Source organism: Rhinoraja longicauda, chromosome 8 (assembly GCF_053455715.1).
Source record: "Rhinoraja longicauda isolate Sanriku21f chromosome 8, sRhiLon1.1, whole genome shotgun sequence".
In the NCBI taxonomy this organism is placed as follows: domain Eukaryota; kingdom Metazoa; phylum Chordata; class Chondrichthyes; order Rajiformes; family Arhynchobatidae; genus Rhinoraja; species Rhinoraja longicauda.
In genome coordinates this window covers 48,124,737-48,138,630 of record NC_135960.1, presented here as the reverse complement: position 1 = coordinate 48,138,630, position 13,894 = coordinate 48,124,737, and the positions used below count along the sequence as shown (strand labels likewise).

Genomic DNA, 13,894 nt, shown 5'->3' with positions numbered 1-13,894 from the left:
GACATTTGGACAGGTACATAGATAGGAAAGGTTGAGAGGGATCCTGTTCGATCCTGACTATGGGTGCCATCTATATGAAGTTTGTTCGTTCTCTCTGACCACGTGCGTTTTCTCTGGGTGGTCTGATTACCTCCCACACCCCAAAGACATGCAGCTTTATAGGTTAATTGGCTTTGATAACAATTATAAATTGTCCAAGTGTGTTGGATAGAACTAGTGTACGGTTGATCGTGGTTGGCGCTGACTCGGTTGGCTAAAGGGCCTGTTTCCACGCCGTATCTCACAAACTAAAACTAAATGGGACTAGCTTAGATGGGATATCGTGATCAGCACAGACGAGTTAGGCCGAAGGGCCTGTTAATGTGCTGCATGACTCTATAAGGGGTAAGCAAATGAATATGTGTAGGAATGATCTGCAGATGCTGGTTTATACAGAAGACAGACACAAAATGCTGGAGTAACTCAGCAGGTCAGGCAGCATCTCTGGAGAAAAACAGTAGGTTCCAACCTGAAATGCCACCTATTATCTTTTCACCAGAGATGCTGCCTGACCTGCTGAGTTACTCTAGCATTGTGTGTCTATCTTAAGCAAATGAATATGTTGAATGTGTCACCAAATTATATTCCAGTTCCAAATAATTTTAAAGTGTCGGTAGCACAATAGTAACTAAGTTCTGCCCTTGATTTAAACATGGTAAGCGATAGGATGCATTTAAACATATCTTTCTCATGCTCTGTATGTTTATAAGCAACAAGGCATTTCAAATTTCTTGACCATTTTTACATTTCCATATACTCTTTTGAATCTCCCCTAACCCCTACTATACTTGACAGTGAAAATAATCCTGTAAGTAATGAGTGTGCATGTGCTGTTACCCTCATTATACATAAGGACTAAATCGTTTGACATCCATCATCACAAGACTGGAATAATAAGAGATTGTGGAAATTATGGAATTATACTGAGTTGCTGCATCTGATGCCTAACAGCTTCCACCTAATCCAGTACTAAAACTATAATTTAAGATCACAGATCATAAGACATAGTAGCGGAATTAGGCTATTCAGCCCATCAAGATCACAGCTGATCTATTTTTTCCTCTCAACCCCATTCTCCTGCCTTCTCCCCGTAACCTTTGTCGCCCTTACTAATCAAGAACCTACCAATCTCTGCTATAAAAATACCCAATGACTTGGCCTACACAGCTGAACTCTCATAAGAAAGTTTGTTCTGGCCATTCTCTCCTGAATTATCAAAGAATACTGGGAGGAGTTGGCTGCGCCTAACGGCTGCGGCTCTCTGGCAGTCTGTTGTCTTTTTTTCTTTTTTTTTTGTTTGTGTCGGTGTTGGGATGGTTTTTGTTTCTGTTTTTGGCTGTGTATGTGTGGTGGGGGTGTGGGGGGGTGGTGTGGGGGGGTGGGGCGGGGGAAACCTTTCTTTTATTAGGTCTCTTCCCCGGGGCGCAGCTCGCCCGCGGGGCCTTCCATCGCCCGGCGCGGCTCGGCTGCGGGACTTAACATCGCCGGCGCGGCTCGGCCGCGGGACGTTTCAGTGCCCGGTGCGGCTCGGCCGCTGGACTTAATATCGCCCGGTGCGGCCGCGGGACGTTTCAGTGCCCGGCGCGGCTTGGCCGCTGGACTTAACATCGCCAGCGCGGCTCGGCCGCGGGACGTTTCAGTGCCCGGTGCGGCTCGGCCGCTGGACTTAACATCGCCCGGTGCGGCTCGGCCGCGGGACGTTTCAGTGCCCGGTGCGGCTCGGCTGCGGGACGTTTCAGTGCCCGGTGCGGCTCGGCTGCGGGAAGAGAGGGGAAGTTTTGTTGCCTCCATCACAGTGAGGGGGTGTTTGGAGTCACTGTGATGGATGTTTGTGTTGGGGTCGGGTGTCCTGTGTTTTTTTCTTTTTGCTGTGTTTTGTGACTGCTGAAATTTCGTTCGGTGTTGTGCCGAATGACAATAAAGTGTTGTTATGTTATGTTATGTTATGTTATATGCAGGAATCATGTATACTGACTATTCCCCCAATACATCTGAAGAGTTGCATCAGCAACTTCTAACTTAATATTAGCCAGAAAACCTCAGCAGGTCAAACCGTTTCAGTGGAAAGAGAAACATTTGACGTTTCAGCTCTTGGAACCCTTTATCAGAACAGTGGACAGTCTTCTACTTTTCAATCTATTGGTTTTCTCGATCAAGGATCAAGGTTCTGAAATGTCAATTGTTTTCCTTTGCACAGATGCTGCCCGACTTGTTCAGTTTTCCCTCAAAACTTTCCGTTTTTATTTCAGATTTTTAGTAACTGCAGTTAATTTTTTTTCCCCCCAACTCCATTCTTCCCTCTGGTGCTTAACTGCCAGGGCATCTATTTCCAAAGAATGTCTAATTAAGGGTGTCCTCATGCATTAGTCTTGCAAATCAAGCAAGCAGCGCTGTCAGAATAAATAGTTCTGTAACAACATTTAAAGCCATTTGGACAGGTACATGGATAGGAAAGGTTTAGAGGGATGTGGAGCAAATGTGGGCAGTTGGGTCTGATGTAGATGGGACATCTTGGTTGGCGTGGATAAGTTGGGCTGAAAGGCCTGTTTCCATGTTCTGTGGCTCTGACTTAATGTGCAGGAATGATTGACTTAGAAGGATGAGGGGGGACCTTAATGATACTGACCGAACAGTGAAAGGCCTGGATGGAGTGGATGTGGAGAGAATGTTTCCACTAGTGGGAGAGTCTAGAACCAGAGGCCATAGCCACAGAATAAAAGGACATACCTTTAGAAAGCTGATGAGGAGGAATTTATTTAGTCAGAGGATGGTGAATCTGTGGAATTCATTGCCACAGATGGCTGTGGTCAATAGTGAATAGATATTTTTAAGGCAGAGATTGACAGATTCCTTATTAGTCAGGGTGTCAGGGGTATGGGGAGAAGGCAGGAGAATGGGGTTGAGAGGGAAAGATAGATCAGCCATGATTGCATGGTGGGGTAGACTTGATGGGCTGAATGCTTCTGTAACCTATGAATTTATGACTCTGTGCTTCTCTGACTCCGTGACCCTCTGACATCTGAACACTGAGTTTGTATTCATGAATTACGGATTGCAATTGACATGATATATATATTGTTTGATGTGAAAAATATGGAATAACGTATGAAGGGATTTGGTTACGGTATATTTTTGGATTTGGTAGAATAGGAGTGTGTGGGTGTGTGCGTGTATTCTATTATACATACCATATTTGTTGCAATTATATTACCTTTTCTTTATTTCATTATCTGACATTGTTTCTGTCTTCCAGCTGTCATATCCAGAACACACGAAGGTCCAGGGGAGATGGGAAAGGCTGTCCTTATTCCCAAAGAAGATCAGGAGAAAATGAGGGAATTGTTCAAAATCAACCAGTTTAATCTCTTGGCGAGTGATTTGATTGCCCTGAATAGAACTCTTCCAGATGTGAGATTGGAGGGGTAAGTAGAATTTGCTTTCCATTGCATTGGCTTCCTATTATAAACTGGTCTACAGACAATGACATAAATCTCACAGTAATTTCTCTCGCAGCTTGTACTCTCTTTTAATGGAAGCTTTTAATACTTGTATCAAAATCAGCTTCCATGGCAGAAGTGCTCTTTGATTTAAAGTTATGTGCAGAGTCAATTAATTTGTGAGCATCAGATTAATAAATAATCCCTTTAAACTCAGACATTAACATCTGCTGTTTCACATGGGTAGATTATTTTGTGTTCGTCCTCTTTGATTGGTAAATAATCATCATGTAGTCAGGCCATATAATTGAGTTTAATCTACCAATTGACATTATTATGAAATATACATTCACACTGAAGTTAAAACTGTTAGAATTCTCCACATAAGAATATTCTGTGAATTAAAAGTAAGAGGGTGGCACAGTGGTGCAGCAGGTAGAGTTACTGTCTTACAGACCCAGGTTCCATCCTGACTATGAGTGCTGTCTGCGTATGGAGTTTGTACGTTCTTCCTGTGACCAAGCGGGTTTTCTCCGGATACTCCGGTTTCCTCTCACATCCTGACGATGTACAGGTTTATAAGTTCTTCTGTAAATTGTCCCTCATGTGTAGGATAGAACTGTGTACAGGTGACTGCTGGTCGGCACGGACTCGGTGGGCCCAAGGGCCTGTTTCCACGCTTTTGTCTGAAGCTCTTAAAAGATTCCTCCCACATCCCAAAGATATGTGGGTTTGTTGATTAAATTGCTGCTAGGGTATAGGCAGTGGATAAGAAAGTAGGATAACATTGAACTAGTGTGAACTAGTTATCAATGATTGGCGTGGACTTGGTGGGCCACGGCCATTCCTTGGCAACAGGCCCGGCTCACCCGCTGTAGAACTGAGTTGGAGTGGGAGCCTCATTGGAAGCTTGTCCGAAGCTCATCTCCTGCGAGCCCTGAAGACCGGGAACCAGAAGGTGCAGGAAGTCAGCGACGGATGCTGGATAACGGGCTGGTATGGGAAACCGGAGGGGTCTTACCCTCTGTGTCCTCAAGGACAGCAGCACGAGGCACCCCCTGAGCACAAAGGCAGAAGGTGGCCATGCGAGGAGAGGGAAGACTGTTCGCTGGATGACCCAGACAGAGGCAACGGCTGTACCAGGCCTTGATGGCCATCTGCAGCTGCGAGTTTGAAATGGCGCCAAAACCTGGCGACTCTTGCCCTTGGACTCAGCGGGCTGTTTCTTTAAATTCTGTATTTAATCAGAGATAATGTACGGCAATAATCTTGCTGATCTCTATGCAAAAAATAATTTTGCTGTACCTTGGTACATGTGATGATAAAAAGAATCCTTGAACCATTGAACTTCAAGGGCAACCGATGTGTGTGTGTAATAAATCCTGGTCTTGTCATTGTCCCCATATCCTGAGAATGAATTAACACAAAAGTTTGTGTGTTCTCCCTGTGACCGCGTGGATTTATTTCCAGGTGCTCTGGTTTCCTCCCACATACCAAAGACGTGCAGGTTCGTAGGTTAACTGTCTTTGGTAAATTGTCCCTTGTGTGTAGGTTAGAACTAGTGTACGGGTGATCGCTGGTTGGCATGGACTCAGTAGGCCAAAGGGCCTGTTTCCATGCTGCATCACTAAAGTACACTAAACACTTGGACAGGTACATGGATAAGAAAGGTTCAGAGGCTTGTTCTGGCTGGTGATTATCCATCATCATTTCCCTCAACCACCAACATCCCAATTCTTATTCCCCCAGGATTACTGAGGGCTACTGCCAACAAGACACAGTTTCAATTAGATAACCATTAATACGCTAGAATTCTTGTATATGGTAGTGCATATCTGTAGTCAACGGATCCTAATTTTTAATGCATAATTTCTAAAGATTTTCAACTCCAGAGTATATTTAGGATGATTACAAACATTAGATCAGTAAATGTTGCACAGAGCCAATTTCCATAGAGCGCTGTTTCTAATGAATTTGAAATGGGATTTGGTAAGTTTTCAAACTTTAGGGGATTTAGAATTGATTTCTTTCATTATAATTTGGTTCAATTTACAATTAACATTCAGCAATTAACGTAGTATCTTTTGGTTTGTTACTCGGTGATAAAGTTCCATGCTTGCAGAACTATTTAATTATTTATAAGCTCTAGGAGCAGAATTAGGCCATTCGGCCCATCAAATCTACTCCGTCATTTAATCATGGCTGATCACTCTTTCCCTCAACTCCATTCTCCTGTCTTCTCCCCATAATCCCTGACACCTTACTAATCAATGGTTATGGGGAATTACAGTCTGCAGGGATTGACTTGAGTCTTTGGAGTTTAGTTATTACAAATATGGAAGGGCTTGGCACATGCACGCAGTATTTTATGGAGTCCATTCTTCCAGACAGTGCAACAGCTGTGATTTTGGTGCATTGAGTTGAAGAGGTGCAGTTCTGATGTCTAATGAATCTAATAGAGGCATTGCCAGATGCCTCAAGCCTGATGCATGCCATGGGAACCCTGGGATACTTTATGGTTTTATTTTTCAGCATCTTGCCTTCAAGATAGAGAGGCTAATATTTATTGTCCATTCCCAATAACCCTTGAACTTTTGTGCCTTGCATTGAAATGCCATTTCAAGGAGCATGTAAAAGCAAACTACTCACAGTGCGAGAGACCTGGGTTTACTCCCAACTATGGGTGCTGCCTGTGCGGAGTTTGTAGGTTCTCCCTGCGACCACATTGGTTTTCTCTGAGTGCTCTGGTTTCCTCCTACATCCCAAAGACGTGTGGGTTTGTAGATTGATTGGCTTCTGTAAAAATTGTTCCAAGTGTGTAGGATAGAACAAGTGTAAGGATGATCAATGGTTGATATGGACTCGGTGGGCTAAGGGCTTGTTTCCATGCTGTATCTCTAAACTAAACTATTTGCATGAAGCACAAGACCAGGAAAAGATGGCAAATGCCTTATTCTGAAAAAGCTTCCGACTGTCTACCCTATCTGTGTTTCTCATTATTGTATATACTTCTATCAGGCCTCTCTTCCTCTTCCTCTGCATCCTTTCCAAAGTGAATGAGAATTCCGTACAAATCCCTTTATAAACGTACAGGTTCATTATTATCCGGTGTATCGAGGTACAGTGAGAAAACATTGTTTTGAGTGTTATCTGGGAAAATGCAGCTAGACATGAATATATCAATAAAGAAAATAACCAGAGTGCAGAACATAATGTTAGAGCTAAGCATTGCAGTTATTGTCTTGTGTCTTCAGAAATGAATGGAATGATAGTGATTTAATTTGCTAAATTAGTGTGAAATATTGGATAAGATAAATGTACTATGAAGCAGATCGGGAAAAACACATCTCAGGCTGTTAAAGGAGGCAAGGGAGAAAATTCTCCCTTTGTGAAGACCCTGCAGAAGGGTGACGACCCACATCTCCGGTGATGCTGCCTGACCACCTGAGTTACTCCAGCATTTTGTGTCTATCAATGGAGAAAGTTTGAAGATCTGCCCCCGGGTTTGCAACCTCCCGAGCTTCAAGAGATGCTACCGAAGAATTGGAAGGCAGGACATTTTCTTTTAAAATGTGAGAAGTGAATAAAGCAAATAATTACAAGCCAGTTAGTTTAAACGCAGTTGAGGACAAATTGTAGGAATGCAGTAGAAACCTATATTTAGAAAGGCACGGATTAATCGAGGAGGGTGAGGAAGGATTGTTAAAGGAATGGTTGTGCCTGAGTAACGTGATTGGATTTTTTTAAAGATGCAACAAGGAGGATCAATGTAAGCAGCAAATTTAATGTTGTCCTTATGAAATTTTGCCAGTCTGGCAGTTTCACTTGGAAGGCTGGTTTTAAAAGAGTAATGTCCCACGGGGTTCAAGGGAAAGCAGTAAATTTAATCTAACTCTGGCTCAATGAGCAAGAGAAGCAAAGGGTAGATGTGTGTGAGGAAAGCTATTGCCATGAAGTATCACAGGGCTCTGTGCTCAGTCCCTTGACTTGTTATTAAAGACAGATTCAAACACATAACATGGACAGGTGACATTTCAGGTCGGGGACCTTTTTCAGTCTGAAGAAGGGACCTGACAGGAAATGTTGCTTATCCACAATCTCCAGAGATGCTGCCTGACTCACTGAGTTACTACAACACCTTGTGTCCTTAAATGTAAGGGACATGGTTTTTATTTTAAAGTACAGTTGACACAAACATAGGCTTTAAGGAAGAGGGCCTTGGACCACTGCTCGAGTCAGTTAGGCAGAAAGATGGGAAATTAAGCTTATTTGAAATAAACCCAGACCACCCATCGATCAGCACAGGAGGCTGAGGGTGATCCTATGGAGGTGTACAAGATTATGAGGGGAATAGATCGAGTGAATACACTGGGTCTTTTACGCAGAGACGGGAATCAGGAACCAGAACATGGACATAGGTTTGAGATGAGAGGGGCAAGATTTAATAGGGACGTGAGGGGCAACATTTTTACTGAGGGTGGTAGGTATATGGAACGAGCTGTCAGAAAAAGTAGATGAGGCAGGTACTATAACAGCGTTTAAAAGATATTTGGATAGGTACATGGAGAGGAAAGGTTTAGAGGGATATGGGCTAAATGTGGGAAGGTGGGACTAGCTTAGATCATAAGGTCATAAGTGATAGGAGCAGAATTAAGCTATTCAGCCTATCAAGTCTACTCCGCCATTCAATCATGGCAGATCTATCTCTCCCTCCTAACCCCATTCTCCTGCCTTCTCCCCATAACCTCTGACACCTGTACTAATCAGGAATCTATCTCGCTCTGCCTTAAAAATATCCACTGGCGGCCTCCACAGCCTTCTGTGGCAAAGAATTCCACAGATTTACCACCCTCTGACTAAATACATTTCTTGCCATCTCCTTCCTAAAAGAACGTTCTTTGATTCTGAGGCGATGACCTCCAGTCCTAGACTCTCCCACTAGGGCAAATATCCTCTCCACATCCACTCTATCCAAGCCTTTCATTATTATGTATGTTTCAATGAGGTCCCCCCTCATTCTTGTAAACTGTGGTATTCTAAACTCCAGCGAGTACAGGCCCAGTGCCGGCAAATGCTCATCATAGGTTAACCTACTCATTCCTGGGCATCTTGGTCGGCATGGACCACTTGGGCCGAAGGGTCTGTTCCAGCAGTATGGCTCTATGAGAAATCTGAAGTTGCACATTTGGGGAAATGCAAGAAGGGAAGGGAACACAAACTAAATGGTATGATATGGTTAGGTTGTGGAATGAAGAGATCTTGGAGCTCAGGGTGTTGATTAGTAGAGATATTTAGGTGTTGGAGTGGTGATGCTTGCATGTCAGAAATGTGGTGACCAGATGATATTTCAGTCTGCAAACGGTCATAATCGAAGTAAACACATAATTTGCATGCTTAATTGTTTGCTGCAGCAAGTTGGCCTCACGTGATTTCTGTAGAACCACATCGAGATCACTTTGAACAACAACACTGAGCCAAGTTATTTGTGGAGGTTAATGATGAACTTCAGTGGTGTTATGGGGTTAGAGGGATATGGGCCAAACGCAGGGACTGGTGTAGACAGGGTATGTTGGTTGGTGTGGGCAAGTTGGGCCAAAGGGCCTATTTCCACGCTCTATGACTCTATGACTATGACTCTATTAGGTCATTGGGTTTGCAAGGAGCGATGTGCTTGCCTTTGGTTATCAATAAGCTCCAGATAAAAATAAGCTGTTTCCAGCCTTCGATCGGCAGCTTGTTTTAATCATTCTTTCAACAATTTAATCTTGAACCAAAAAAAAAAAAAAAAAATGGTTTGCCAGAAGCGATATTCATAGAGTTAACATGGGAATGTGGTGTTGCCTCATAATGAAACCAACTGTGGACTTGGCCTTTTACAGCAACTAATTGTGAAAATGTTTTGCTTGAAACAGTACTGCACCTTTAAGGCCAATACGACAATTAGGAGTTCTATATCTTGTGACTCTATGGGGAGCAGTGTGCAGCGATGAAATGCAGTGTTCAATTTAGTTAGCATTAATTTTTTTGTGTGGTCATCTGTGGCAAGATTTCAAGGTAATTGAGTTAGAGGGAATACATGGTTGCTCTCTTTCTGTGCATTAGAATTAAAACTAATTAACTGTACAATGGTAGGCATGAGCAGTTTATTTTAAGTTCTTGAGTAATGAAGTGCAGAAAATTTGCAGTTTCTTCAAAGGACGGAGAGGTTGGGTAAACTCGGACTTTTTTCTTTGGAGCATAGGAGGCTGAGGTGTTCAAGGTCGTGGGGGCACAGTGGCGCAGCAGGGAGAGACACGGGTTCGATCCTGACCTCGGGAGCAGTTTTTCAAGTAATTTGCACGTTCTCCCTGTGACCGCGTGGGTTTCCTCTGGGTACTCCAGTTTCCTCCCACATCCCAAAGACGTGTGGGTTTGTAGGTTAATCGGCCCTTTGTAAATTGCCCCCTAGTGTGTAGGGCGTGGATGGGATAATATCGAACTGGTGTGAATGTGTGATCAGTGGTCTGTGTGGAGTCGATGGGCCAAAGGGACAGGTCTTCAAACAGCTTAAAATACATCTTAATGTGAAGGACAATGCAGTCCTTTTTATTCAAAATTAAATGAATGTTTCACGTTAACATTCTTAGAGGATGGAAAACTAAACAAAGCGATACAAGCAACTGCAGATGCTGGTTTACAAAAAACCCCACACAAAGCTGGAGTAACTCAGCGGGTCAGGCAGCAGCTCTGGGAGACACGGATAGGTGACGTTTCGGCTTGGGACCCTTCTTCAGACTGATGGAGTAGGGAGGTGAAAGCAGGAACGGAGAAGTGGGGTAGGACAAAGCCTGGTGAGTGATAGGTGGATACACAGGCAATTGTTGATGATGGAATCTTGTGTCGAACACAACGTACTGGAGTAACTTAGCGGGTCAGGCAGCATCTCTGGAGGACATGACAGGTGACGTTTCAGGTCTGGACCTTCAGATTGAAGAAGGTTCCCGACTCGGAACGTTGCTATCCATGTCCTCCAGGAAATCTAAATCCGTTTGAATGCTGCAGCATCTTCAAAGTAACAAATAGCGTTTCACAAAACTCATGTGGACTAAGAACACTGAATGGTGGAGAAAGTAAAAGAGTTGACTAGTGGGGTGTTAAGCAGTGAGTTTTACGAAGGGAAATGAAATGGCCAAGAGAGGATGTTCTAGAAGTTGGAGGCTGCATATATGACCAGGAATGACAAAAAAAAGAAAGAGGTCAAACATAAGAAGCTGAAATTAGTGAAATGCAGAGTTTAGAGAGAATGTAGCAGTTTTGAAGGAAGGGGCATAGAGGTGTCAGGCTAATGAATGATCTGCATGCAAGTACACTGTACTGAAAACTTTAAAATTCCTGACATTTGTTTCAATTAAATAGGATTAATAGATAAATTGTCCTTATATGGCATAGAATAGTGATACATAAGTTTTGTGTGAACATAAAAATATTATGTGGATGATCAAATGACATTTAAATCATGCATACAAAGCTAGAATATTGGGTAATTTAAATTCTGTGGAACACTCTTTTCCAGCACATATTTCTCCTAAATGATTCAACTGGCATGAACAATTTTTCTGTTCCATTGTTTTTCAGTTGTAGTTCATTTATGGAATAATTAAAAGATGCAGCATGGAAACACTGAGTCTATGCTGACCATCGATCACCCGTTCACACTGGTTCTATGTTATCCCACTTTCGCATCCACTCCCTACACACTCGGGGAAATTTTACAGAGGGCCAATTAACCTACAACGCCGCACGCCTTTGGGATGCAGGAGGAAACCGGATCACCCGGAGGAAACCTCCGTGGTCACCAGTAGAACATGCAATGTCCACACAGACAGCACCTGAGGTTAGGAACTAACTTAGGTCTCTGGCCCTGTGTGGCAGCAGCTCTACCTGCTGCACCACCACGCTGCCCATTTATATCTCAGCTACAACAATACGCGTTTGGTTAAGCAGATGTAGTGTCAATTAAGGTGGGTAGTTTTCAATGAATGTGTTGACTCCTCTGGCTAGCTCAGTATCTTGATCATCATTGATAAAGGAAGAATAGGATTCCTGTTGAGGTGTTGGTGATCAATGGTCTATATTATAAGAAAATAACTGCAGATGCTGGTACAAATCGAAGGTATTTATTCACAAAATGCTGGAGTAACTCAGCAGGTCAGGCAGCATCTCAGGAGAGAAGGAATGGGTGACGTTTCGGGTCGAGACCCTTCTTCACTGAAGAAGGGTCTCGACCTGAAACATCACCCATTTCTTCTCTCCTGAGATGCTGCCTGACCTGCTGAGTTACTCCAGCATTTTGTGAATAAATGGTCTATATTACATCAGCGGTTGTAATTAAAAAGAATTCAATGGATATAAAGTGTGGCTCATTGTAAGTTGTGAAAGGCATGACACACGCGCTTTTTCATTTACTTAAAACATGATATATTTTATATGTAAAATTCCACCATGTAAAATACACATGCACCTCCCTATTTTCTCCACATGGTTCTTGACTTTGCATCCCAGTCTGATGTGATGGGTCTCAGGGCCTTTTTACTTTGACATCATTTTATCTGCAAGTACTGCGATAATGTTACCATAGTCTAGAAAATCAAAGAATAGAACAAGTTTCATTTTTAAGTGTAAACTTCACGGGTGTTGCAAGATGACATGAATTAAGAAATTGCAGAAATGTGCATGAATTCAAGGGTCAAAGTTTGTCACTGTTGCCTTCACTCAGTGCATATAAAGTTATCAAGATCCTGAGAGGTTTATGTGTGTGTGTGTCTGTGTCTGGAATGAGTGGTGAGATTAAAGCAGTCTGATGAAGAAAACCTGAAAATGACATAGTGTCACACTTCAAGCGTCATATTACTGGGTTTAAGCTATCCAAGCAAAATATGAGGTGCTGTTCCTCCATTTTGTGTGTGGCCCCACTCTGGCAATGGAGGAGGCCCGGGACAGAAAGGTCAGCGTGGGAATGGGAAGGGGAGTTGAAATGTTTGGCAACCGGGAAATCTCGTAGGCCTAGGTGAGTTGAGCACAAATGTTCAACGAAATGTTTGCTGTCTTTGTCGATTTGTACCTGTTAGCTGCTCTTAAATTCCTCCTCTTTTGGTATCTATATCTGCTGACAATTGGTACACTGATAGTTTCCTTTCAAGATTAAATATTGTTTTGGTAAATAACACTTCAGTAAGCTATAGAAGAAGTGTTTCGATCCAAAATGCCACCTGTTCATGTTCTCCAGAGATGCTGCCTGACTGGCTGAGTTACTCCAGCACTTTGTGTCTTTTTTTGTAAACCAGCATCTGCAGTTCCATGTTTCTACAACTCTTCAGTAACAAGCTGAACATATAGGTTAATGTAAAGATATAATTCTTGACTCAAATATTGGAGGTGACACCAGCGATTTGTGGGTAAATCTCCAGTGATTTTGGCTGGTTTCATGTTCTAATGGGATAATGGTTAGCGAGTCACAACTGAACATTATATGTGGACCTTTGGGTCTCTGTTACTCTGTTATATGAAACAGGAGAGAAGCTGGGAACAGTTGCTGTAGGTAATCATGCATCTGTGGTGGCAGAAATTTTAACCATGCTTAAAAAGATTGTTAAGGCTGTGCAGACCAAGTCTGCTTTTCTGGATTGCATTTTGGCCGCGTTTCCCGTGAATAAACGGGGTGGACACGATTGCGTGGATGGTGGGGTGGGGGAACACAGCAAGAACATAACCTGCAGTTATGGTTCAAGGCACTTTAATAGAGTCTAAGTGAATTAGACCGACACAAGCCAAGAGGATTGTGGATAAGTGATCCAGTCTACAACCAGTCAGTAGCTTCGGATACAGGATGAAGAAGAGTCCTGACCTGAACCGTCGCCTATCCATGTTCTCCAGGGAAGCTGCCTGACCTGCTGAGTTACTCCAGTGACTCGACAAGTCAGGCAGTCTTTGTGGAGGATGGACAGGCGATGTTTTGGGTCAGGACTTCTCTTCACGTGTTAAACAGACCAAATGATGTAAGACAAAGGATGCAAGACTGAGATAAAGATGCAGTAGAACTAAACCAACAAAGTTAGGATTATAGAAGACCTACCTCCACCCCCACTCCCTCAACCCTTCAGATGCCAATAGTAGGGATGTACTATAGGAGGACCAAAATGAGAAAGAGTTCTGCAGGCGGGGAGCTGTGGCAAGTGTGAAGACGAGTGATGTTGTGAAGCTCTGTGGTCTGGACGGAAGAAAGATGGTGGGATGAGAAGGCCTGTTTGGAGTCGAACACCTGCGTGATTTTATTTCCTACTCCGGACTTGTCTGGGTCTGCATGCTGAAAGTCATAAGGTGCATTGTCAATGGCACCAGTCTTCAGAAAATATGTTATGCTTGGAATAGATGGGTTGAAT

The 13,894-nt window shown here is 43.2% G+C and overlaps 1 protein-coding gene across 1 annotated transcript in view; it reads left to right on the top strand.

The window, feature by feature from the left end:
• Positions 1-13,894, top strand: part of galnt13 (polypeptide N-acetylgalactosaminyltransferase 13) — a 177,450-nt gene that overhangs the window by 70,801 nt on the left and 92,755 nt on the right. The window contains exon 3 of the mRNA XM_078403868.1: positions 3,293-3,461. Coding sequence (XP_078259994.1) covers positions 3,293-3,461 — 169 coding nt within the window. The remainder of the gene's footprint in view (positions 1-3,292; positions 3,462-13,894) is intronic.